At 49.3% G+C, this 26,580-nt stretch overlaps 1 protein-coding gene across 1 annotated transcript in view; it reads right to left on the minus strand.

The window, feature by feature from the left end:
• Positions 1 to 26,580, minus strand: part of KIF13B (kinesin family member 13B) — a 427,996-nt gene that overhangs the window by 265,662 nt on the left and 135,754 nt on the right. Inside the window, exons 4-5 of the mRNA XM_030198710.1 lie at positions 17,738 to 17,798; positions 14,519 to 14,611 (exon numbers count right to left, since the gene is read on the minus strand). Of these exons, the coding sequence (XP_030054570.1) occupies positions 14,519 to 14,611; positions 17,738 to 17,798 (154 nt within the window). The remainder of the gene's footprint in view (positions 1 to 14,518; positions 14,612 to 17,737; positions 17,799 to 26,580) is intronic.

The raw sequence follows: 26,580 nt of genomic DNA on the forward strand, positions 1-26,580 counted from the left end.
ACTTCAATACCAACTAAAAGCCAGATGAGGACCAAATTTTGGTTTCTGCACTGAAAAATGGCCCAAAATCCAGACACAGCTATGCTCCAGTTTGAGAAGTTGAAACCAAAACTCCCCCCAACCACCACCACTCTCTGCCCTCCCCCCACCACCATAATTACAGGTGCCACCCTCCCACCTCAACCTGTAGGTGCTTCCTGGGCTTACCATAGAAGTCCGGGTAGTCTAGTGGCCTCATTGGGGCAGATGTGATCCCCAGCTGCTCGTGCCCATGTCAGCTATACAGTCAAAATGGCTGCCATCACTTTCTATGGAGGCCTTGCGAGACTACTGGAGGAGGTCGCAGTAGACATTTTGAGATTGGAGTTAGCATGGGTGACAAGGGCATTAGACTATCAGGGCTTCTAAGGTAGGCCCAGTGAAGGTGGAAGGGTGGTATTGTGTAGGGTTACCATATTTGCTCCCTCCAAACATGCCCTGCCCCGCCACACCCCATCCCACCCTGCCCCTTTCACACACACCTCTAAGGGTGTCCTATCCTCCCCTTATCTTACTATACTATACTGCCCTGGTGGTCTAGTGACCTCTTCGGGGCAGGAAAGAGCCCCCCTCTTTCCTACCCAGAGCGCCTGCATACTGTTTCTTGCTGACTCTGGTCCTGGCGCGGATTCAAAATGGCCGCCGAGAGTTGAAGCAGCCTCGCAAGACTTCAACTCTCAGCGGCCATTTTGAATCAGCGCCAGGACCATCAGCAAGGTAAAGTATGCAGGCGCTGGTAGCAGGAAAGAGGGGGCTCTTTCCTGCCCTGAAGAGGTCACTAGATCACTAGGGCAGTATAGTAAGGTAAGGGGAGTGGAGGATAGGACACCACTAGGTCCGCCCACCTGCCCATTTGTCCGGAAATCCGGACAAACGGGCAGGCTGGCAAAACCCATCCGGTTGCCCAGCCATGTCCTCAAAAAGAGGCCAAGTCCAGGTAATACCAGACATAAGGTAACCCTAGTACTGTTGGGGGGGGGGGGGGGGGGGACTTTATGCTGGGGGCCAACTGTTTTGGATTCAGCTGAAACTGAGCAGTGAATTTTGGCCACAGATTGAAAACAAACACCACTTTGTTGCCCTCTACCAAAAGCTTTCCCATACTTTGCACCTCAACTTTGTGCAGACTATCCTGCATAGAGAGGTGACATCCATCTGTCACAGTTTGCTCTTTGCCCTTGTGCTCCTTCTATTCCTTCTCCTTTTTCTGTGCATGATGACCTACTTACCTACCTCCCTTTTTCCTTTTAACTTGACTTTGTTTCAATGTATGAGATTTCTTTCCTATCCAAAATTGTAGTTCCGTCCCTACTATTTATTTTTTTTTTTTTAGTCTGTACACCACCCTGGTCTGCCAGTTAGTAAGGGCAATATAGAAAGTGAAATGAATGAATGAACTGTTAAGGTGGGTAAAAGCATACATTTTTTAAAATATGTCACATACAAGTGTTGTTTTACTTCTCTACACTAAACACTATCCCCAGAACATCTCTTTACAATTTGGCTGAAGATATATGTGATATGGGAGCCTTCATGTGCTTTTAGCTGAGAAGATGGCAGTTTTCAGACAAAACAACAATCTAGGTATGCTAATCAATTTGAATGTAGCTAGACTGCTTTGAAAATTGTCCTCTCCATGTATTTCATTGCCTGTATCTTTTCACTATATTTATTTTTACATTGAACTGTTTATTGTACTCCCAAGTGATGCCTGTATATGTTCTAAAAACCTTCATTAAAATGGTTAAACATAAAAAGAACTCTGCTTCCACTGCACTAGCACACACATAAAAAGTCAAGCCCTAATTATATCCAGTAATTAATACACTATGAAAACATATCTTACATTTTGCCAGTCTATCCAAGAAAAAAAAAACCAAAGGAAGATAATCACAACAAGCCAATGATTCTGCGACACACCTCTATAAAAAGTGAGACAATTATGTACATAAGATAAACACATCCTTAGCAGAAATGTTAAAATGTCTTCTTGTCCATCACAAACTAGATTTTGAATTCATTGTGGATTTAGATAGAATTACTTGCTTTTCCAAATTTGAATGTTTACAGACCTTTGCACAGCTCTTTCCATTGTTGTATCAATATCGCTCCTTTGTACACATCTCCACAAAAGTCAGGTGTTCCATGGTTTGCACTTCACTACATGCAGATGGTTCAGGCATTGCCATACTGATCAGACTCAACCTTCTACCATTTGTCCCTGCCTGGTGGTTTATTTATTTCTTCACTTTGTGTAAGACAGTGAATAACAATGTCATACAGTAGGTATAGCGAATGCTACATACCTGTAGAAGGTATTCTCCGAGGACAGCAGGCTGATTGTTCTCACTGATGGGTGACGTCCACGGCAGCCCCTCCAATCGGAAACTTCACTAGCAAAGTCCTTTGCTAGCCCTCGCGCGCCCGCGCGCACCGCGCATGCGCGGCCGTCTTCCCGCCCGAAACCGGCTCGAGCCGGCCAGTCCAGTATGTAGCAAGACAATACACTTCAAGGGAAGACACAACTCCAAAGGGGAGGCGGGCGGGTTTGTGAGAACAATCAGCCTGCTGTCCTCGGAGAATACCTTCTACAGGTATGTAGCATTCGCTTTCTCCGAGGACAAGCAGGCTGCTTGTTCTCACTGATGGGGTATCCCTAGCCCCCAGGCTCACTCAAAACAACAACATTGGTCAATTGGGCCTCGCAACGGCGAGGACATAACTGAGATTGACCTAAAAAATTTACCAACTAACTGAGAGTGTAGCCTGGAACAGAACAAACAGGGCCCTCGGGGGGTGGAGTTGGATCCTAAAGCCCAAACAGGTTCTGAAGAACTGACTGCCCGAACCGACTGTCACGTCGGGTATCCTGCTGCAGGCAGTAATGAGATGTGAATGTGTGGACAGATGACCACGTCGCAGCTTTGCAAATTTCCTCCATGGTGGCTGACTTCAAGTGGGCTACCGACGCTGCCATGGCTCTAACATTATGAGCCGTGACATGACCCTCAAGAGCCAGCCCAGCCTGGGCGTAAGTGAAGGAAATGCAATCTGCTAGCCAATTGGATATGGTGCGTTTCCCTACAGCCACTCCCCTCTTGTTGGGATCAAAAGAAACAAACAATTGGGCGGACTGTCTGTGGGGCTGTGTCCGCTCCAGATAGAAGGCCAATGCTCTCTTGCAGTCCAATGTGTGCAGCTGACGTTCAGCAGGGCAGGAATGAGGACGGGGAAAGAATGTTGGCAAGACAATTGACTGGTTCAGATGGAACTCCGACACAACCTTTGGCAGAAACTTAGGGTGAGTACGGAGGACTACTCTGTTGTGATGAAATTTGGTGTAAGGGGCCTGGGCTACCAGGGCCTGAAGCTCACTGACTCTACGAGCCGAGGTAACTGCCACCAAGAAAATGACCTTCCAGGTCAAGTACTTCGGATGGCAGGAATTCAGTGGCTCGAAAGGAGGTTTCATCAGCTGGGTGAGAACGACATTGAGATCCCATGACACTGTAGGAGGCTTGACAGGGGGCTTTGACAAAAGCAAACCTCTCATGAAGCGAACAACTAAAGGCTGTCCTGAGATCGGCTTACCTTCCACTTGGTAATGGTATGCACTGATTGCACTAAGGTGAACCCTTACGGAGTTGGTCTTCAGACCAGACTCAGACAAGTGGAGAAGGTATTCAAGCAGGGTCTGTGTAGGACAAGAGCGAGGATCTAGGGCCTTGCTGTCACACCAGACGGCAAACCTCCTCCAATGAAAGAAGTAACTTCTCTTAGTGGAGTCTTTCCTGGAAGCAAGCAAGATGCGGGAGACACCCTCTGGCAGACCCAAAGAGGCAAAGTCTACGCCCTCAACATCCAGGCCGTGAGAGCCAGGGACTGGAGGTTGGGATGCAGAAGAGCCCCTTCGTCCTGCGTGATGAGGGTCGGAAAACACTCCAATCTCCACGGTTCTTCGGAGGATAACTCCAGAAGAAGAGGGAACCAGATCTGACGCGGCCAAAAGGGAGCAATCAGAATCATGGTGCCTCGGTCTTGCTTGAGTTTCAACAAAGTCTTCCCCACCAGAGGAATGGGAGGATAAGCATACAGCAGACCTTCCCCCCAATCCAGGAGGAAGGCATCCGACGCCAGTCTGCCGTGGGCCTGAAGCCTGGAACAGAACTGAGGGACCTTGTGGTTCACTTGAGATGCGAAGAGATCCACCAGGGGGGTGCCCCACGCCTGGAAGATCTGTCGCACCACACGGGAATTGAGCGACCACTCGTGAGGTTGCATAATCCTGCTCAACCTGTCGGCCAGACTGTTGTTTACGCCTGCCAGATATGTGGCTTGGAGCACCATGCCTTGACGGCGAGCCCAGAGCCACATGCTGACGGCTTCCTGACACAGGGGGCGAGATCCGGTGCCCCCCTGCTTGTTGACATAGTACATGGCAACCTGATTGTCTGTCTGAATTTGGATAATTTGGTGGGACAGCCGATCTCTGAAAGCCTTCAGAGCGTTCCAGATCGCTCGCAACTCCAGAAGATTGATCTGTAGATCGCTTTCTTGGAGGGACCACCTTCCTTGGGTGTGAAGCCCATCGACATGAGCTCCCCATCCCAGGAGAGACGCATCCGTGGTCAGCACTTTTTGAGGCTGAGGAATTTGGAAGGGACGTCCCAGAGTCAAATTGGAGCAAATCGTCCACCAATACAGGGATTCGAGAAAACTCGTGGACAGGTGGATCACGTCCTCTAGACCCCCGGCGGCCTGATACCACTGGGAGGCTAGGGTCCATTGAGCAGATCTCATGTGAAGGCGGGCCATGGGAGTCACATGAACTGTGGAAGCCATGTGGCCCAGCAATCTCAACATCTGCCGAGCTGTGATCTGCTGGGACGCTCGCACCCGCGAGACGAGGGACAACAAGTTGTTGGCCCTCGCCTCTGGGAGATAGGCGCGAGCCGTCCGAGAATCCAGCAGGGCTCCGATGAATTCGAGTTTCTGCACTGGGAGAAGATGGGACTTTGGGTAATTTATCACAAACCCCAGTAGCTCCAGGAGGCGAATAGTCATCTGCATGGACTGCAGGGCTCCTGCCTCGGATGTGTTCTTCACCAGCCAATCGTCGAGATATGGGAACACGTGCACCCCCAGCCTGCGAAGCGCCGCTGCTACCACAGCTAGGCACTTTGTGAACACCCTGGGCGCAGAGGCGAGCCCAAAGGGTAGCACACAATACTGGAAGTGGCGTGCGCCCAGCTGAAATCGCAGATACTGTCTGTGAGCTGGCAGTATCGGGATGTGTGTGTAGGCATCCTTCAAGTCCAGAGAGCATAGCCAATCGTTTTGCTGAATCATGGGGAGAAGGGTGCCCAGGGAAAGCATCCTGAACTTTTCTTTTACGAGATATTTGTTCAGGGCCCTTAGGTCTAGGATGGGACGCATCCCCCCTGTTTTCTTTTCCACAAGGAAGTACCTGGAATAGAACCCCAGCCCTTCTTGCCCGGATGGCACGGGCTCGACCGCATTGGCGCTGAGAAGGGCGGAGAGTTCCTCTGCAAGTACCTGCTTGTGCTGGAAGCTGTAGGACTGAGCTCCCGGTGGACAATTTGGAGGTTGAGAGGCCAAATTGAGGGTGTATCCTTGCCGGACTATTTGGAGAACCCACTGATCGGAGGTTATAAGAGGCCACCTTTGGTGAAAAGCTTTCAACCTCCCTCCGACAGGCAGGTCGCCCGGCACTGACACTTGGATGTCGGCTATGCTCTGCTGGAGCCAGTCAAAAGCTCGCCCCTTGCTTTTGCTGGGGAGCCGCGGGGCCTTGCTGATTCGCACGCTGCTGACGAGAGCGAGCGCGCTGGGGCTTAGCCTGGGCCGCAGGCTGTCGGGAAGGAGGATTGTACCTACGCTTGCCAGAAGTATAGGGAACAGTCTTCCTTCCCCCGAAAAATCGTCTACCTGTAGAGGTAGAAGCTGAAGGCTGCCGGCGGGCGAACTTGTCGAATGCGGTGTCCCGCTGGTGGAGAGACTCTACCACCTGCTCGACTTTTTCGCCAAAAATGTTATCCGCACGGCAAGGCAAGTCCGTAATCCGCTGCTGGACTCTATTCTCCAGGTCGGCGGCACGCAGCCATGAGAGCCTGCGCATCACCACACCTTGAGCAGCGGCCCTGGACGCAACATCAAAAGTGTCATAAACTCCTCTGGCCAGGAATTTTCTGCACGCCTTCAGCTGCCTGACCACCTCCTGAAAAGGCTTGGCTTGCTCAGGGGGAAGAGCATCAACCAAGCCCGCCAACTGCCGCACATTATTCCGCATGTGTATGCTCGTGTAGAGCTGGTAAGACTGGATCTTGGACACGAGCATAGAGGAATGGTAGGCCTTCCTCCCAAAGGAGTCTAAGGTTCTAGCGTCCTTGCCCGGGGGCGCCGAAGCATGTTCCCTAGAACTCTTAGCCTTCTTTAGGGCCAAATCCACAACTCCAGAGTCATGAGGCAACTGAGTGCGCATCAGCTCTGGGTCCCCATGGATCCGGTACTGGGACTCGATCTTCTTGGGAATGTGGGGATTAGTTAATGGTTTTGTCCAGTTCGCAAGCAATGTCTTCTTCAGGACATGGTGCAAGGGAACAGTGGACGCTTCCTTAGGTGGAGAAGGATAGTCCAGGAGCTCAAACATTTCAGCCCTGGGCTCGTCCTCCACAACCACCGGGAAGGGGATGGCCGTAGACATCTCCCGGACAAAGGAGGCAAAAGACAGACTCTCGGGAGGAGAAAGCTGTCTCTCAGGAGAGGGAGTGGGATCAGACGGAAGACCCCCAGACTCCTCGTCAGAGAAATATCTGGGATCTTCCTCTTCCTCCCACGAGGCCTCACCCTCGGTGTCAGACACAAGTTCACGGACCTGTGTCTGCAACCTCGCCCTGCTCGACTCCGTGGAACCCTGTCCACGATGGGGGCGTCGAGAGGTAGACTCCCTCGCCCGCATCGGCGAAGCTCCCTCCGCCGACGTAGTCGGGGAGCCTTCCTGGGAGGTGGCCGCGGTCGGTACCGCACGCGGTACCGACGTCGGGGACCTCAACCTGGGCGATGGGCCAGCCGGCGCCACGCTCGACGGTACCGGTGGCGCAAGCACCGCCGGTACCGGAGGGGTAGGGCGCAACAGCTCTCCCAGAATCTCTGGGAGAACGGCCCGGAGGCTCTCGTTTAGAGCGGCTGCAGAGAAAGGCTGAGAGGTCGATGCAGGCGTCGACGTCAGTACCTGTTCCGGGCGTGGAGGCTGTTCCGGGCTGTCCAGAGCGGAGCGCATCGACACCTCCTGAACAGAGGGTGAGCGGTCCTCTCGGTGCCGATGCCTGCTGGGTGCCGAATCCCTCGGCGACCCAGAGCTCTCGGTGCCGACACGGGGAGGAGACCGGTGTCGATGCTTCTTCGATTTCTTCCGAAGCATGTCACCGGAGCTCCCCGGCACCGACGAGGAGGACGTCGAATCCACCCGTCGCTTCCTCGGGGCCGAGACTGAAGAAGGTCGATCTCGGGGGGGCTGTACCGCAGGAGCCCTCAGGGTAGGCGGAGACCCACCCGAGGGCTCACCGCCACCAGCAGGGGAATGGACAGCCCTCACCTGCACTCCACCCGATGCACCACCGTCCGACGACATCAGCAGACGAGGTCCTGGTACCACCGACGTCGATGCAGCTATCCGATGTCTCGGCGCCGATGCAGAGGCCCGATGCCTCGATGCACTCGATGCAGGGGCGGCCGAGGAAGATGGTCTGGACGCTGACGACGTCGATGCACTCGAAGATCCCGGTGCCGATGCCGACGAAGAGCCCGAGAACAACACGTTCCACTGGGCTAGTCTCGCTACCTGAGTCCGCCTTTGAAGCAGGGAACACAGACTGCAGTTCTGAGGGCGGTGCTCGGCCCCCAGACACTGAAGACACGAAGAGTGTCGATCAGTGAGCGAGATAACCCGGGCGCACTGGGTGCACTTCTTGAAGCCGCTGGAAGGCTTCGATGTCATGGGCGGAAAAATCACGCCGGCGAAATCAAAAGCCGAAATGGCGAAATTCGAAGCACCAAATTTAGAGGGAGAAAAAATCTCGACCGAGGCCGAAAAAAGGCCTACCCCGACGACGAAAGAAAACTTACCGGGGCAAAAAAGCTGGAAGTACGGGGAGGATTTACACGAAACCCGGCGGGGGGTTTCCGGAGCACTTCCCGACTAGGACAAATCTTTCCCGAAGGAAAAAAACACGTTCAAACAAATTGGACGCGCGAGGTCGACTTTCCGGGGCTCGACACGGCGAAAACACGACCGTACCGAGTGCGGACAAAAGAAGACTGGCCGGCTCGAGCCGGTTTCGGGCGGGAAGACGGCCGCGCATGCGCGGTGCGCGCGGGCGCGCGAGGGCTAGCAAAGGACTTTGCTAGTGAAGTTTCCGATTGGAGGGGCTGCCGTGGACGTCACCCATCAGTGAGAACAAGCAGCCTGCTTGTCCTCGGAGAAAGTATATAATACAGAATTGTCAGAAACATAAAAACAAACTGATGTAACACAAGTCACATCCCCTTTAACCACCACCCACCCCAACCACTTCCAACCCTTACCACCCAACCCCATCATCCACATGGCAGTATAAAATGCATCAATTTTTAGTCCTTAAAACAAATACATATTCCACATTTCATCTGCTTCCCCTCTATCTACCCTCATCACTGTTCAACCCTTAACTTAACCCTAGGACAATAACACCTCCTATTCCTAACAACCCCCTAACCCTCCAAAAAAGTTATAACCCATGTGCTGACTCAACAACAGAAAAATTTCTAAAAATGATAAAAACTGAAAGCAAAGTTAGATGATGGCTCACTGGCAGACCTGACCACTTCCAAAACTGTTAAATAAGTTAAATTTATATACCACCTTACCAGCTAAAAAGTCATCCAAATGGTTCAAAATCAGCACAAAAATAAAAAAAATACAATAAAATACAGTAGAAACTTGAGCTCATATATATCTTTCATCCCCTACTTTCACGTGAAATGCCCTATCTCAATCACTATTAAACGCGAAAAGACCATGTTTTCAGCATTTTTCAAACTGAGACAACCTGCTTCCAACTTCAATTCTACTGGCATACAATTCCAAAGAGTGGGCGCTATGACTGAAAAGGCCCTCTTACATAATACTCTGTTCACCTCTTTCACTGAAGGCAACTCCTGTAGACCCTCCTGTGAATATCTTAAGGCTTTCCTAGGTTGATACCAGGAAATCCTACTATGCAAGAAGAAACCCTATCCCACGTAAAACTTCCAACTCAGCTAAAAGTTTAAAAATAGGATGAAACTACCAGGTCAAAACCCACAAAATCAGATTTGTAAAAATGTAGTTAAGCATATTCTCCAATCCAGACTAGCATAAGGACATTTTACATTCAAACAGGAACCGTTAAAAGTGCTTTCTGAGAATGAAACAATACCAGCGCTGGAGGCATTTTAGGGGACTGTTCTAAAAATGTCTTTTGCTTTTACACCTGCATGGATGGATGGTGTCAGCATCTTATTTTGTCACAAGTATGCATCACCAAAGTCCACTGAGAAAAATCACCAAAAATTGTGAAAAAAATGTATTTAAATATCCTTCTCTGCATTCTATCCCAAACAATTATCTGTGTGTGGAAAAGGGAAGAAATAAAGGTCTGATGTTTCGTATTATTCTTAGACATCACTATCTGCCCTCTACCACAGGCTCAGTGAGATCGACTTACCTACCTGTTCTTCCATTTCCATAGATACAGCTTTAGTAATATGTCAAATTTTCCTTCATCCATTTGAAAGTTGTTCTAAGTCTGAGTACCACATGTTCGCCATCAGGATATATACCTGAGACACAGTAGCTAGCTTTTTTCCCTTCAAATATTAAACTGTAAATTTCATTGGATAGTATTCAAGATTAGCACACATTATTCCCATTCCTATTACTCTTAACAACTCTATCCACATAAAATTGTACATGCTTACTTTCTTAATTCTTTTCTTACCATACACTATATTTATGTTTGCTTTTTCAGCACACATTATTGCTTTGAAAACTTAAGTCATCTGGCTTGCTATGCTAGCAAACCAGTGTGATAGAATTTGATCCACAGCCCTGCAGGCCTTTAATTAAAGCAAAGAGCAGGTAACAAGTAACAAGACAAATCAGAGTTTAACCTAAAGATGAGGAGTATGGGTTCCTGGGGAAGATCAGGAATACAGTCTGTGGGGAGCATTAAAAACTTCTGTTACACATTTGCAGAAATTCACATCTAGTTGAATATTACTTAAAATGTACAATATATTCCTTTAAAGCAATTAAATAGTCTAACATCGTGTGTTATCTGGATCATTTCTTTAGTTTTATTTCTTCCTATCCATGCTACTTTTCTCCATATCAGTTCTCTCCTCCCCCCCCCCCCCCCCCCCCCCATTTTTTTTCTTGTCCTATTTCTGCTTTCTTCTTAGGTCCTATCTTCTCATTCATCATCCTCCCGTCACACTTCATCCTATTTCCCCAGGAGCATTTTAACAGGCCAGTAAGAGGAAACCAGAAACGAAGTAAACATCCACACTGCCTAGTATTCACCTATGTTAAGCATGAGCTCCACAAAAAAAAAAAAAAAAAAAAAAATCAGTCCCAGCTATACCACTGTTATTACCCCTCTCTCTTCTTTCCCTTCAAGATTCACTATATCCTGTCATCCATACCATCCCAATTTTGCTACTCCCTGTTTTTGTTTTTCCTTAGCACTGGAGAATGACACGTGGATGGGAATGCGCGATAAACCATGGTGAATCTGCAGTACAGTAGAACTGTCAGCAGATTTATGGTAAATGCAGAAGCAAAATTTTTACCACCCTGCGGGAATGGTAAAAAGTCTTGTCCCCACAGTAACCACAGTGTATCCCAGCAACCCACGATTTGGTATCCTTTGCTCCCTTCCCTCCTTCTTCCCTGTGGGACATGCTTCTCTGCCAATGGAACACTGTGTTAAGAGTGTACAAATTGTATCACAATGATAGAAAGGATCAAATGGGAGGGGGGGGGGTTGAACTATACGTTAAAGAGAGAGCCGAGTCAAATAAAATGGAACAGCGGCATGAAATCATTATGGATAGAAATTCCATGTGGAAAGGAAAAGAGTATTCTTGCAGAGCTGTAATACAGTCTGCCAGGACAGAACAGACAGATGAAGAAATGTTTACAGGCGGTAGATCAAATGGCAATAAAACTAAACCAGTGTTCTTGGAATACTCCCTTGACAATAGGTTTTCAGGATATCCACAATAGGTTTTCAGGATATCCACAATGAATATGCATTAGATTGCAAATCAAACCAAAACTTATGCAGATTGGGTTGGAGTTCGTGAGAACAGGGACAAACTTTGCCCTGTGCCAGTCTCTACTTAACACTACAGCTAGCTTCAGTTTCCTTCAGTCCCTTCATGTCCACAACTAATCTGCCTTTCAAGTTCTGAGACTCTGCTTACTGAAAGCCATGCGACAGCAGGAAGGTCAGAAAGAGTAGCAAAAAATTAAACAGCTGCACAGGTCCAGGAGAAGCCACCATGGCCAATTTCATGCCCAGATGATCAAAAGCAAATACAGCACTAGAGGTCAATAGCGCCCTACTAGTGTCTGCGTTTGCTTTCGCCTGATTATCAGAACTGCTCAGTGCATGTAACAAAGTGTTGACCAGCTCTGAACGCGATAAGCATGCAAATGCATGCTATAAAGGGCTTTACCTATTCCTCCCCAATGCTCAGCGGGCAAGCCAAACAAGGGTGCTGCTCCCGCGGCAAACCTACGCCACCCTCAGAGCTGGAAATAGGGTTTGCAGGGCATTGGGAAAAATGGAGAGCCCTGTCCAGCATGCTTCTGCATGCTAGCAGACCTCCCCATCCCACCTTGGACAGATGGCCTGACACAGCACTGGATACTGGACACCCCCAGCACCCCCCCCCCCCCCCGACAAAGCACCTGACACTCCCTGTCCCCCAGAGCACCAGCACTTCCTCGGTGGTGTAGTGCTCCTCATCCCCCCAACATAGCAACCCTCGACCCCGACCCCCCCTGAAATAGAAGTTTCGGGGGTTGGTGGTCCAGTGGACCTCCAGACCCCCATCCCCCCGGTGATCTAGTGCCCCTCTCAGTGTACATCTAATGAAAATGAGGGAGTAGCACTCCCTCCTTCCTTCAGCGCCTCATCCAAAATGGTGGCGCCCTGCCCAGTACATCCCTGAATGCTAGGCGGGGCTTCCCTAACATGTAAGAAAGTTTCTCCTTTATACGGTAGGAAAGCCCCACCTAGGATGCCGCCATTTTGGAGGCAGCGCTGAAGGAAGAAGAAGGTGTTATCTCTCATCATCATTAGAGGTACATGGAAGGTTCAGGAGGGGTGCTCACCAACGGGGGGGGAGGGGGGGGTGGATTTGGGGAGTGCTACACCACCAGGGAAGTGTCGGGTGCTGTGTTGGGGGGGGGGGGGGGCTGGAGGTGTCAAGTGCCTTGTCGATGCAGCCATCGGGTGCTCTATCGGGGAAGGCTGGGGGTGTCAGGCCTTGTGTTAGGGTGGAATGGGGGACCTGTCAAACAACTTCTGCAGGAGGATTGTCCATTGGTACAATCCTCCCACAGAAGTACCCCTAGGATCAGAGATAATAGCGTGCTTAAATTTGCATGCTATTAGCTCTGATCATAGGGGTGTTAATGCCTTGCCCTGTTCCAGCGCTAATTTTAGAGCGCTGCTCGGAACAGCTTGGAACATCTGATCATCTGCCTTTCAGTGGCAGCAGTGGATCGAGAGGTCTGGCTCCTCAGTTGCAGCAGTGCAAGGAACAAAAAAAAGGGAAGCAGGAAATGCCAGTGGCTGCCTTGGTGCTGGATGAGCTAAGCACTACAGGACAGAGGGAGCAGCAGTGGTGACTGAAAGGCAGAAGGGCAGTTTATAACAGCTCCTTCAGAGGCAAATTTCACAGGAACTGCCATAGCACTGTAGTAAACTGGACACTATAAGGCTCATTTTCGGAAGAGAAGGATGCCCATCTTTCGACACAAATCAGAAGATGGGCATTCTTCTCACAGGGTTGTCCAAATCGGTATAATCGAAAGCTGATTTTGGGCGTCACCAACTGCTTTCCGTTGCAGGGACGGCCAAAGTTCAAGGGGGCATATCAAAGGTGTAGCGAAGGCGGGACCTGGGCGTGCCTAACACATGGACGTCCTCGATCCAAATAAAAAAGGGCATCCCTGACGAGCATTTGGACAACTTTACCTGGTCCTGTTTTTCTTACGACCAAGGCACAAAAAGGTGGCCTAAATGACCAGATGACCACCAGAGAGAATCGGGGATGACCTCCCTTTACTCCCCCAGTGGTCACTAACCTCCTCCCACCTTCAAAAAACATCTTTAAAAATATTGATTGCCAGCCTCTATGCCAGCCTCAGATGTCATACTCAGCTCCATCACAGCAGTAGGCAGGTACCTGGAGCAGTTTTAGTGGGTACAGTGCACTTCAGGTAGACGGACCCAGGCCCATCCCATTTGTGGAAGAAACATCGAGCTCTCCAAAACCCACCATAAACTCACTGTACCCACATCTAGGTGCCCCCCCTTCACCCGTAAGGGCTATGGTAGTGGTGTACAGTTGTGGGTAGTGGGCTCTGCACACAAGGTAAGGGAGTTATGTACCTGGGAGCATTTTATGAAGTTCACTGCAGTGCCCCCTAGGATGCCCGGTTGCTGTCCTGGCATGTCAGGGGGACCAGTGCACTACAAATGCTGGCTCCTCCCACGACCAAAGGGCTTGCATTTGGTCATTTCTGAGATGGGCGTCCTTGTTTTCCATTATCACCAAAAATCAGAAATGACCAAGTCTAGGGACGACCATCTCTAAGGATGACCTAAATTTCAAGATTTGGGCGTCCCTGACCGTATTATCGAAACGAAAGATGGACGTCCATCTTGTTTCAATAATATGGGTTTCCCCGCCCCTCCATTGGGATGTTTTGTGAGGACAAAACTTGGGCGTCCCTTTCGATTATACCCCTCTAGGCCAACTAAAATATCTTGCACACAAAATGTTATTTTGAGCTTTCTCTTCTTTGGTATAAAAAAGTTTTTTGTTACAGCTCAAGTTTAACAGAGTTTGGCTGGATGAATAAAAAATTGAAAAAGTCTTCCTCGATTATGTATGTTTATTTATTTAATCGTGTATTTAGCTCGCTCTAAGGATAGCACCCAGAACAGGTTACAAGAAAACACACATAATAAAGTGATTAAAAAATACAGACAAATAATATATCAAAAAATTATAAACATAAAACATTAATAATATACAATCCCATTAAATCTAGCCATATAACAGGCAAAATGCATAAACCTTTTAGAAAAGAAGTAAAATTGTGCAAAAAAAACCAATGCATCTTTATATCATCACTTACCTGTCTGTCCATAGGCAAAAATACAGGCATTGTAGCCTTCAAAGGCATTCTGAAGAATGTTTTCTCCAAGGCACTGAAAAACCACATCTTGGCCTAAATAAAACAGAAGAGGTAAGTTGCAAAGTAAAAAAAAAAAAACCCCAAAACCTGTGACATACCCTTCCCCCTATTCATCCAGTACCCCAAAACATTAATAGTCATAATTATAATGAAGTTTCACTGCTCTTAATGCTGGTTGGGGGTGACAAGGGGACTGTAGTACACTGCATATTTTTACTTTGTGGTCACAAGCATACGCTCAGTACAACAGGGGACCCCTAGGAAAGGAACTAATTCTATCTATAGTCTTCCTTTCAGTGCCAAATGAGGTTCTGATTATCTGCAAATTCACTCCAGATCTATGCTATGTACATCTTTCTCATCTTTTTTCATTTTGCTCTCTTGCAGTCATTTTTAGAAAGGGCAGTAAAAAGTTTAGTGAAATCATATCACACTGCAAGTTTTAATGAGTGGGCCCCCAGAAATAGTATTTACAATCAATATTTTAAAAACTCATTTCATCCATACCTACTACTCAACTAGTGTACGTCCTCCCTCAACGCCATCTTGGATCCTCCAGGTTGGGACACTCTTTGTCTGGTTTCTCCTCAGAGGCCTGTCTGATATGGGTAACCCTGTAATGTCTTAAATCTGGAGAGCTTAGGCTGCATCTTCAAGGGGCCAGTGCTCGCCAAGAGAGAAGCCATCTTCTCTTCCTTAGATGACAGTCGGGCATATTTTCAAAGCACTTAGCCTTCCAAAGTTCCATAGAAACCTATGGAACTTTGGAAGGCTAAGTGCTTTGAAAATATGCCTCAGTATGTCCTAGGAGGTGAGAGGCTGATATGCACAGACAGGGAGAGGGACCAAGGGATGATTGTGTCCAAAGACCTTAAAGCGAAAAAGCAGTGTAACAAAGTAGTGGCCGTAGCCAGAAGGATGCTAGGCTGCATCGAGAGAGGAGAAACCAGCAGAAAAAAGGAGGTGTTGATGTCCCTTTACAAATCACTGGTGAGGCCCCACCTGGAGTATTATGTTCAGCTTTGGAAACCATATTTTGCTAAGGAGATATAAAGACTTGAAGCGGTCCAGAGGAAGGCGACAAAACTGATATATGGCTTGAGCCATAAGACATATGAGAAGAGACTGGAAGACCTGAATATGTAGAGGAAAGAAGGGACAGGGTGACATGATACAAACATTTAAATTACTTGAAAGGTATTAATATAGAAAAATCTCTTCCAGAGAAGGGGAAATGGTAAAACTAGAGGATATGAGCTGTGGGGTGATAAACTTATTAGTAATGTCAGGAAACTCTTTTTCACAGAGAGGGTGGTTGATGCCTGGAGTGCACTCCCGAGGGAGGCGGTAGAGACAAAAACAGTGACGGTTCAAAAATACGTGGGACGAACAGGAACTCTATTTAGAAAATAGATGGTATAAAACAAAAATAACAATAATTTTTTTTTAAAAACCTTAAAAGGCTGCAGGTGGGTGGGTGTGTGAATGACGCTTAGATGGGAATCCGGCTATGAAGAACTAATGCCGGTGGCCGGGCAGAGTTTGTAGGTCTGTGTCTGTATATGGCAATCCAGTTTAGGATAGGCTGGAAAGGGCTTCAATGGCAACTTCAGTAGCTGGAACTGAGGACAGTGCTGGGCAGACTTTTATGGTCTGCGACTCGCAAATGACAAGACGGATACAGACTGGAGTGGGCTTTGATGACAACTCCAGTAGGTGGAACATAAGGACAGAGCCAGATGAACTTCTACAGTCTATGTCCCAGAAACACCAAAGAAAGACTCGTGATCAATTATATAATATCATATTCATTGTTGATTTAATTATGAATTGATAATGAGTATGACTGTTGGGCAGACTGGATGGACCGTTCAGGGTTTTATCTGCCATCACTCACTACATTACAATGTTACTTTAGTCATGGTGTTAATGTTTTAAGATCAAAAGCCCTTAGTTTTTATTTTTTGTCTTTCTTGAAAGGATTGCAAGCTCCAAGGAGGCGACGTTATCTATAATGGGGATAATATTATAAATGACTACAGCATATGGAATGTTTAACTTGCTAAAGTAGGTATTTATACAAATCTAAGTTGTATATTGGATGATGGAGAAAGGTAGTATGTAGGCATACCTGGGTGGTGAAGAATGAGTAGGATCAGATCTTATGCATGTATTCTATAAAATATATGAGGCGGCACTAATTTCTACCAATACACAGACACTACTAACTCCTGCCTCTGAGCAAGGTCAACTATGCGGGAGATTATTGCCTAGATTATTTTATAAACGCCTATAGGTGCACTTCTGCTTTTCTTGCTTTTATAAGTGCTCCCTTATAAAATTACCTTGTATGGAGGCAATTTTGTAAAAGGATGTCCAAATGAGATATGTTCAAAAAGGTGCCTATATACCTTTACAAAAGAAGCTTCAATTTCAGAAGGGGAATAAACATTGATTCTGTTCCGAGATACTAATGAAACATGAGACGTTCTACATCTTTCCTAAATGCACATGAATAGAGAAACACTCACAGCAAAGTTAGGCCACTAATCACTGCTGGCATTTTTAAAACAGATGTATTTTGAAAAGAAACTGCAAAAAATTTTCAAAGCTAGCAAAAAAATTAGAATAAACCCTTAAAAACTAAGGCCTCCATTTACAAAGTGGCACTACCGATTAGCATGCTTTGAATGCAAAGATGTCCACTGAGAAATGAATGGGCTTCTTTGCATAACAGGTAGTGCTACTTTGTAAAAGAAGCCCTAAAAGTGTATGCAAGAGACATAGAAATTCCTGTTTTACTTCTTTGGCACAAGTGAAAATTTGACACAGGTAAATCCACAGTAGAAATAATCAGGAAAGTTATTTAAAAAAATCAATTTAAACCAAAATTACAACTACCCAGCCATTTTTACATCCATTATCTCAAATTTCAGCCAATCCTCCACTTTGGTTGTCAACTTCCTTCATAGGTACTGATAAACAGGCAGGCACACCTTGAACAGGTGTACTCATTTCAGGGAATCAGAGCTAAAACTAGATCTATAACCAAGAAACATTTGTTTCAGACGCTTCCTAGTTAACACAAGTGAGGGACAGAATTCATAAGTTAATATTTTACTAAGTTATAAATTGAAACCTACAAGTTATAGTCATTACCTGCAAATTTTTCTGTAATGGATTCATCCATAGACCAGAAACAATGATCGTACGCAAAAACCTGTTTAAAATAAAATTACAAACAAACTTTAAACGTACAAATAACACAAAGAATTGAAATTTACAAAGGAAGTCCTCCCCACTTTCCATTTATACAATTTGGATAGAATCTTCCATGAATTCCTTCCCTGGTATTTTTATCATTTTTGTTTGGTTTCATTCCATGAAGAGCTCCCGAATCCTCCAAGGTACATTTAATTATGGTAATTTTGATAAAGTCAAAAGTGCTTGAGAAAACTATATCACTGGGAATTCCAGGATATAGCGAATGCTACATACCTGTAGAAGGTATTCTCCGAGGACAGCAGGCTGATTGTTCTCACTGATGGGTGACGTCCACGGCAGCCCCTCCAATCGGAAACTTCACTAGCAAAGTCCTTTGCTAGCCCTCGCGCGCCCGCGCGCACCGCGCATGCGCGGCCGTCTTCCCGCCCGAAACCGGCTCGAGCCGGCCAGTCCAGTATGTAGCAAGACAATACACTTCAAGGGAAGACACAACTCCAAAGGGGAGGCGGGCGGGTTTGTGAGAACAATCAGCCTGCTGTCCTCGGAGAATACCTTCTACAGGTATGTAGCATTCGCTTTCTCCGAGGACAAGCAGGCTGCTTGTTCTCACTGATGGGGTATCCCTAGCCCCCAGGCTCACTCAAAACAACAACATTGGTCAATTGGGCCTCGCAACGGCGAGGACATAACTGAGATTGACCTAAAAAATTTACCAACTAACTGAGAGTGTAGCCTGGAACAGAACAAACAGGGCCCTCGGGGGGTGGAGTTGGATCCTAAAGCCCAAACAGGTTCTGAAGAACTGACTGCCCGAACCGACTGTCACGTCGGGTATCCTGCTGCAGGCAGTAATGAGATGTGAATGTGTGGACAGATGACCACGTCGCAGCTTTGCAAATTTCCTCCATGGTGGCTGACTTCAAGTGGGCTACCGACGCTGCCATGGCTCTAACATTATGAGCCGTGACATGACCCTCAAGAGCCAGCCCAGCCTGGGCGTAAGTGAAGGAAATGCAATCTGCTAGCCAATTGGATATGGTGCGTTTCCCTACAGCCACTCCCCTCTTGTTGGGATCAAAAGAAACAAACAATTGGGCGGACTGTCTGTGGGGCTGTGTCCGCTCCAGATAGAAGGCCAATGCTCTCTTGCAGTCCAATGTGTGCAGCTGACGTTCAGCAGGGCAGGAATGAGGACGGGGAAAGAATGTTGGCAAGACAATTGACTGGTTCAGATGGAACTCCGACACAACCTTTGGCAGAAACTTAGGGTGAGTGCGGAGGACTACTCTGTTGTGATGAAATTTGGTGTAAGGGGCCTGGGCTACCAGGGCCTGAAGCTCACTGACTCTACGAGCCGAGGTAACTGCCACCAAGAAAATGACCTTCCAGGTCAAGTACTTCGGATGGCAGGAATTCAGTGGCTCGAAAGGAGGTTTCATCAGCTGGGTGAGAACGACATTGAGATCCCATGACACTGTAGGAGGCTTGACAGGGGGCTTTGACAAAAGCAAACCTCTCATGAAGCGAACAACTAAAGGCTGTCCTGAGATCGGCTTACCTTCCACTTGGTAATGGTATGCACTGATTGCACTAAGGTGAACCCTTACGGAGTTGGTCTTCAGACCAGACTCAGACAAGTGGAGAAGGTATTCAAGCAGGGTCTGTGTAGGACAAGAGCGAGGATCTAGGGCCTTGCTGTCACACCAGACGGCAAACCTCCTCCAATGAAAGAAGTAACTTCTCTTAGTGGAGTCTTTCCTGGAAGCAAGCAAGATGCGGGAGACACCCTCTGGCAGACCCAAAGAGGCAAAGTCTACGCCCTCAACATCCAGGCCGTGAGAGCCAGGGACTGGAGGTTGGGATGCAGAAGAGCCCCTTCGTCCTGCGTGATGAGGGTCGGAAAACACTCCAATCTCCACGGTTCTTCGGAGGATAACTCCAGAAGAAGAGGGAACCAGATCTGACGCGGCCAAAAGGGAGCAATCAGAATCATGGTGCCTCGGTCTTGCTTGAGTTTCAACAAAGTCTTCCCCACCAGAGGAATGGGAGGATAAGCATACAGCAGACCTTCCCCCCAATCCAGGAGGAAGGCATCCGACGCCAGTCTGCCGTGGGCCTGAAGCCTGGAACAGAACTGAGGGACCTTGTGGTTCACTTGAGATGCGAAGAGATCCACCAGGGGGGTGCCCCACGCCTGGAAGATCTGTCGCACCACACGGGAATTGAGCGACCACTCGTGAGGTTGCATAATCCTGCTCAACCTGTCGGCCAGACTGTTGTTTACGCCTGCCAGATATGTGGCTTGGAGCACCATGCCTTGACGGCGAGCCCAGAGCCACATGCTGACGGCTTCCTGACACAGGGGGCGAGATCCGGTGCCCCCCTGCTTGTTGACATAGTACATGGCAACCTGATTGTCTGTCTGAATTTGGATAATTTGGTGGGACAGCCGATCTCTGAAAGCCTTCAGAGCGTTCCAGATCGCTCGCAACTCCAGAAGATTGATCTGTAGATCGCTTTCTTGGAGGGACCACCTTCCTTGGGTGTGAAGCCCATCGACATGAGCTCCCCATCCCAGGAGAGACGCATCCGTGGTCAGCACTTTTTGAGGCTGAGGAATTTGGAAGGGACGTCCCAGAGTCAAATTGGAGCAAATCGTCCACCAATACAGGGATTCGAGAAAACTCGTGGACAGGTGGATCACGTCCTCTAGACCCCCGGCGGCCTGATACCACTGGGAGGCTAGGGTCCATTGAGCAGATCTCATGTGAAGGCGGGCCATGGGAGTCACATGAACTGTGGAAGCCATGTGGCCCAGCAATCTCAACATCTGCCGAGCTGTGATCTGCTGGGACGCTCGCACCCACGAGACGAGGGACAACAAGTTGTTGGCCCTCGCCTCTGGGAGATAGGCGCGAGCCGTCCGAGAATCCAGCAGGGCTCCGATGAATTCGAGTTTCTGCACTGGGAGAAGATGGGACTTTGGGTAATTTATCACAAACCCCAGTAGCTCCAGGAGGCGAATAGTCATCTGCATGGACTGCAGGGCTCCTGCCTCGGATGTGTTCTTCACCAGCCAATCGTCGAGATATGGGAACACGTGCACCCCCAGCCTGCGAAGCGCCGCTGCTACCACAGCTAGGCACTTTGTGAACACCCTGGGCGCAGAGGCGAGCCCAAAGGGTAGCACACAGTACTGGAAGTGGCGTGCGCCCAGCTGAAATCGCAGATACTGTCTGTGAGCTGGCAGTATCGGGATGTGTGTGTAGGCATCCTTCAAGTCCAGAGAGCATAGCCAATCGTTTTGCTGAATCATGGGGAGAAGGGTGCCCAGGGAAAGCATCCTGAACTTTTCTTTTACGAGATATTTGTTCAGGGCCCTTAGGTCTAGGATGGGACGCATCCCCCCTGTTTTCTTTTCCACAAGGAAGTACCTGGAATAGAACCCCAGCCCTTCTTGCCCGGATGGCACGGGCTCGACCGCATTGGCGCTGAGAAGGGCGGAGAGTTCCTCTGCAAGTACCTGCTTGTGCTGGAAGCTGTAGGACTGAGCTCCCGGTGGACAATTTGGAGGTTGTGAGGCCAAATTGAGGGTGTATCCTTGCCGGACTATTTGGAGAACCCACTGATCGGAGGTTATGAGAGGCCACCTTTGGTGAAAAGCTTTCAACCTCCCTCCGACAGGCAGGTCGCCCGGCACTGACACTTGGATGTCGGCTATGCTCTGCTGGAGCCAGTCAAAAGCTCGCCCCTTGCTTTTGCTGGGGAGCCGCGGGGCCTTGCTGATTCGCACGCTGCTGACGAGAGCGAGCGCGCTGGGGCTTAGCCTGGGCCGCAGGCTGTCGGGAAGGAGGATTGTACCTACGCTTGCCAGAAGTATAGGGAACAGTCTTCCTTCCCCCGAAAAATCGTCTACCTGTAGAGGTAGAAGCTGAAGGCTGCCGGCGGGCGAACTTGTCGAATGCGGTGTCCCGCTGGTGGAGAGACTCTACCACCTGCTCGACTTTTTCGCCAAAAATGTTATCCGCACGGCAAGGCGAGTCCGCAATCCGCTGCTGGATTCTATTCTCCAGGTCGGCGGCACGCAGCCATGAGAGCCTGCGCATCACCACACCTTGAGCAGCGGCCCTGGACGCAACATCAAAAGTGTCATAAACTCCTCTGGCCAGGAATTTTCTGCACGCCTTCAGCTGCCTGACCACCTCCTGAAAAGGCTTGGCTTGCTCAGGGGGAAGAGCATCAACCAAGCCCGCCAACTGCCGCACATTATTCCGCATGTGTATGCTCGTGTAGAGCTGGTAAGACTGGATCTTGGACACGAGCATAGAGGAATGGTAGGCCTTCCTCCCAAAGGAGTCTAAGGTTCTAGCGTCCTTGCCCGGGGGCGCCGAAGCATGTTCCCTAGAACTCTTAGCCTTCTTTAGGGCCAAATCCACAACTCCAGAGTCATGAGGCAACTGAGTGCGCATCAGCTCTGGGTCCCCATGGATCCGGTACTGGGACTCGATCTTCTTGGGAATGTGGGGATTAGTTAATGGCTTGGTCCAGTTCGCAAGCAATGTCTTCTTCAGGACATGGTGCAAGGGAACAGTGGACGCTTCCTTAGGTGGAGAAGGATAGTCCAGGAGCTCAAACATTTCAGCCCTGGGCTCGTCCTCCACAACCACCGGGAAGGGGATGGCCGTAGACATCTCCCGGACAAAGGAGGCAAAAGACAGACTCTCGGGAGGAGAAAGCTGTCTCTCAGGAGAGGGAGTGGGATCAGACGGAAGACCCTCAGACTCCTCGTCAGAGAAATATCTGGGATCTTCCTCTTCCTCCCACGAGGCCTCACCCTCGGTGTCAGACACAAGTTCACGGACCTGTGTCTGCAACCTCGCCCTGCTCGACTCCGTGGAACCCCGTCCACGATGGGGGCGTCGAGAGGTAGACTCCCTCGCCCGCATCGGCGAAGCTCCCTCCGCCGACGTAGTCGGGGAGCCTTCCTGGGAGGTGGCCGCGGTCGGTACCGCACGCGGTACCGACGTCGGGGACCTCAACCTGGGCGATGGGCCAGCCGGCGCCACGCTCGACGGTACCGGTGGCGCAAGCACCGCCGGTACCGGAGGGGTAGGGCGCAACAGCTCTCCCAGAATCTCTGGGAGAACGGCCCGGAGGCTCTCGTTTAGAGCGGCTGCAGAGAAAGGCTGAGAGGTCGATGCAGGCGTCGACGTCAGCACCTGTTCCGGGCGTGGCGCCTGTTCCGGGCTGTCCAGAGCGGAGCGCATCGACACCTCCTGAACAGAGGGTGAGCGGTCCTCTCGGTGCCGATGCCTGCTGGGTGCCGAATCCCTCGGCGACCCAGAGCTCTCGGTGCCGACACGGGGAGGAGACCGGTGTCGATGCTTCTTCGATTTCTTCCGAAGCATGTCACCGGAGCTCCCCGGCACCGACGAGGAGGACGTCGAATCCATCCGTCGCTTCCTCGGGGCCGAGACTGAAGAAGGTCGATCTCGGGGGGGCTGTACCGCAGGAGCCCTCAGGGTAGGCGGAGACCCACCCGAGGGCTCACCGCCACCAGCAGGGGAATGGACAGCCCTCACCTGCACTCCACCCGATGCACCACCGTCCGACGACATCAGCAGACGAGGTCCTGGTACCACCGACGTCGATGCAGCTATCCGATGTCTCGGCGCCGATGCAGAGGCCCGATGCCTCGATGCACTCGATGCAGGGGCGGCCGAGGAAGGAGGTCTGGACGCTGACGACGTCGATGCACTCGAAGATCCCGGTGCCGATGCCGACGAAGAGCCCGAGAACAACACGTTCCACTGGGCTAGTCTCGCTACCTGAGTCCGCCTTTGAAGCAGGGAACACAGACTGCAGTTCTGAGGGCGGTGCTCGGCCCCCAGACACTGAAGACACGACGAGTGTCGATCAGTGAGCGAGATAACCCGGGCGCACTGGGTGCACTTCTTGAAGCCGCTGGAAGGCTTCGATGTCATGGGCGGAAAAATCACGCCGGCGAAATCAAAAGCCGAAATGGCGAAATTTGAAGCACCAAATTTAGAGGGAGAAAAAATCTCGACCGAGGCCGAAAAGAGGCCTACCCCGACGACGAAAGAAAACTTACCGGGGCAAAAAAGCTGGAAGTACGGGGAGGATTTACACGAAACCCGGCGGGGGGTTTCCGGAGCACTTCCCGACTAGGACAAGCTTTCCCGAAGGAAAAAAACACGTACAAAACAAATTGGACGCGCGAGGTCGACTTTCCGGGGCTCGACACGGCGAAAACACGACCGTACCGAGTGCGGACAAAAGAAGACTGGCCGGCTCGAGCCGGTTTCGGGCGGGAAGACGGCCGCGCATGCGCGGTGCGCGCGGGCGCGCGAGGGCTAGCAAAGGACTTTGCTAGTGAAGTTTCCGATTGGAGGGGCTGCCGTGGACGTCACCCATCAGTGAGAACAAGCAGCCTGCTTGTCCTCGGAGAATATAAGATTACAAACCAGTTCCCCAAAATACAACTAACATTCTGCAGGGGCAGTGGCGTAGCAAGGGGGGCTGCCACCCGGGGCGGTTCGCCACTGCACCCCCCCCCCCGGGTGCAGGACGATGACATCCCCCCCAGACCCAGTGCCTACCCTGAACTCTGTCTAAGCTCCCGCACCCTACCTTTAAAAAAAGCTCAGAAACAGAGGCAAGGCGCAGCGCCTCGCGCCTGCAAGTAAAAGAAGTATGGATGGATCGTCTCATCGTCGATCGGGCCTTCCCTCGCTCCGTCTGTCCCGCCCTTGCGGAAATAGGAAGTTGCGTCAGCGGAGGGCAGGACAGACAGCGAGGGAAGGCCCGATCGACGATGAGACGATCCATCCATACTTCTTTTACTTGCAGGCGCGAGGCGCTGCGCCTCGCCTCGATTTCTAAGCATTTTTAAAGGTAGGGTGCGGGAGCTTAGACGGAGTTCAGGGTAGGAACTGGGTCTGGGGGGTGTCATCGTGGTGCACACGGGGGGGGGGGGGGAGCTGGCAAGAAGCACCCTCCTTGAGCTCCCACCCGGGGAGGACCGCCCCTCCCACCCACCCCCCTTGCTACGCCAGTGTGCAGGGGTAAAAAGTACTAGAGCGCAGCAAAATTGGAGTTTTAAACAATTTCATAACAACAGTGGTAGAGAAACATTTTACAATACTGCAGTGTTTTATTTTCTAAGAAGAGGAGGCAATGTTCCCAAATGGGTTAAGCTTTTTTGTGCATAGAAAGATGGTAATGAACTTCACTCTTGCTCAGGCTACGTGGAATGACAACAGTAAATCTATGAGACTGAAATAACGCTCACCACAGTATGTGCACTGTACTACAGAGAGCTGCTTTCTGAGTTCATAATACATACTATCAATAGGCAACCTGTTGAGGTGTCCTTGGAAACTGTTTTTCAATCAAACTGATAGCACCCAGCACAATGAGAAATATTCCTGAATTTTTATACCACAGTTTCTTGGTACTTGAGAACTTTTTCTCATCAAATGATGCACAGAATAATACTGACAAGTCTATTATCAGTGCCATTTCTGTTTTTCTCCTTTACCACTATGTCCAGTTCTCTTGCATCTTAGAATGGTAATGTGCCAGGTGATCACAACCTCTTTTTTCTCCACAATTCTTAGGGTGATGATCCTAGTGCTTTTCTAATAAAGCAACATCACAGTGTTTAGTGTTTACAAAGTTTCCTGTGAATAAAATGTGCTACCATATAAAGTGTTTCTATACTTAATCTTCTTCCCATCAGACCTTTGCAGCGTTCTGTAAGTAGCTTTCCAGCTTTTGCTTACAAAACCTACATATGTTTGTTTTACCAGGTTTTTCTTTCCTACGCTTGCTGTGAACCATCTTGCCCATAATTCACCGTCCTTGGCTGTATCTACCGAGCTCTCAACCTTCGGGTTCAGTTCACCTTTCCTTTACCATTTCTATGTCCAGTTTTGATCAATGTAGTATTGTTCCTGGAGTAATCATATCTCCCACTTTATTTATATACATGTTTTTTCCTTGTCTGCTGCTAGAACTCTCTGTCTTGTTTTGCTAATTCTGTGGCCTCTCAGCAGGGAGCAACTACTCATTTCCAAGTCTGCACCCTTTTCCTCTCATTGCTGTACCAAAACAATTAGCTGTTTATATAATTATGAGGAACAATCCAGGTTAGACATAGCAATGTTATCACCCTGTTTTCTGAAGCATGAGGAGTCCTGCATAAAAGGAGCAAAAAAGCAGGTCCTTACATTCTTCTGGGTCATTTCCACTATTTACATGTTACGTGTATTTTGTTTGTTTATATTTAGAAACCAGTTTTTATGACGAGATTTACCCAAAGCAGGGTATGCATTTAAATGCTATATATGTAGATATCTGAATACTATTCATTCATTTCAGTATTTACATACCACTTAGACCTAAGTAGTTTATAGTTTCATTTTACAGGTACTGGGTCTGTCTCCGGTGGGCTCACAATCTAAGTAGTACATTGCACTACTGTTGTACCTGGGGCAATGGAGGGTTAAGAAACTTGCCCAGGGTCACATGGAGATGCAGAGGGAACTGAACCTGGTTCCCCAGGATCTCAACCACTGCCGACCATCAGGCACCAACAGGAATCAAATTCAGTTCCCCAGGTCTGCAACCTGCTACACTAACCATCAGGCCACTACATACAAAGAAAAATAAAGGGGCAAAAAATAATCAGGGAAAAATATGTTTTTTTAACCCAAAGAATCCTAATTGCCCTCTTTGGATTGGTTGGGCATGTT

This window comes from Microcaecilia unicolor, chromosome 3, assembly GCF_901765095.1.
Source record: "Microcaecilia unicolor chromosome 3, aMicUni1.1, whole genome shotgun sequence".
Lineage (NCBI taxonomy): Eukaryota > Metazoa > Chordata > Amphibia > Gymnophiona > Siphonopidae > Microcaecilia > Microcaecilia unicolor.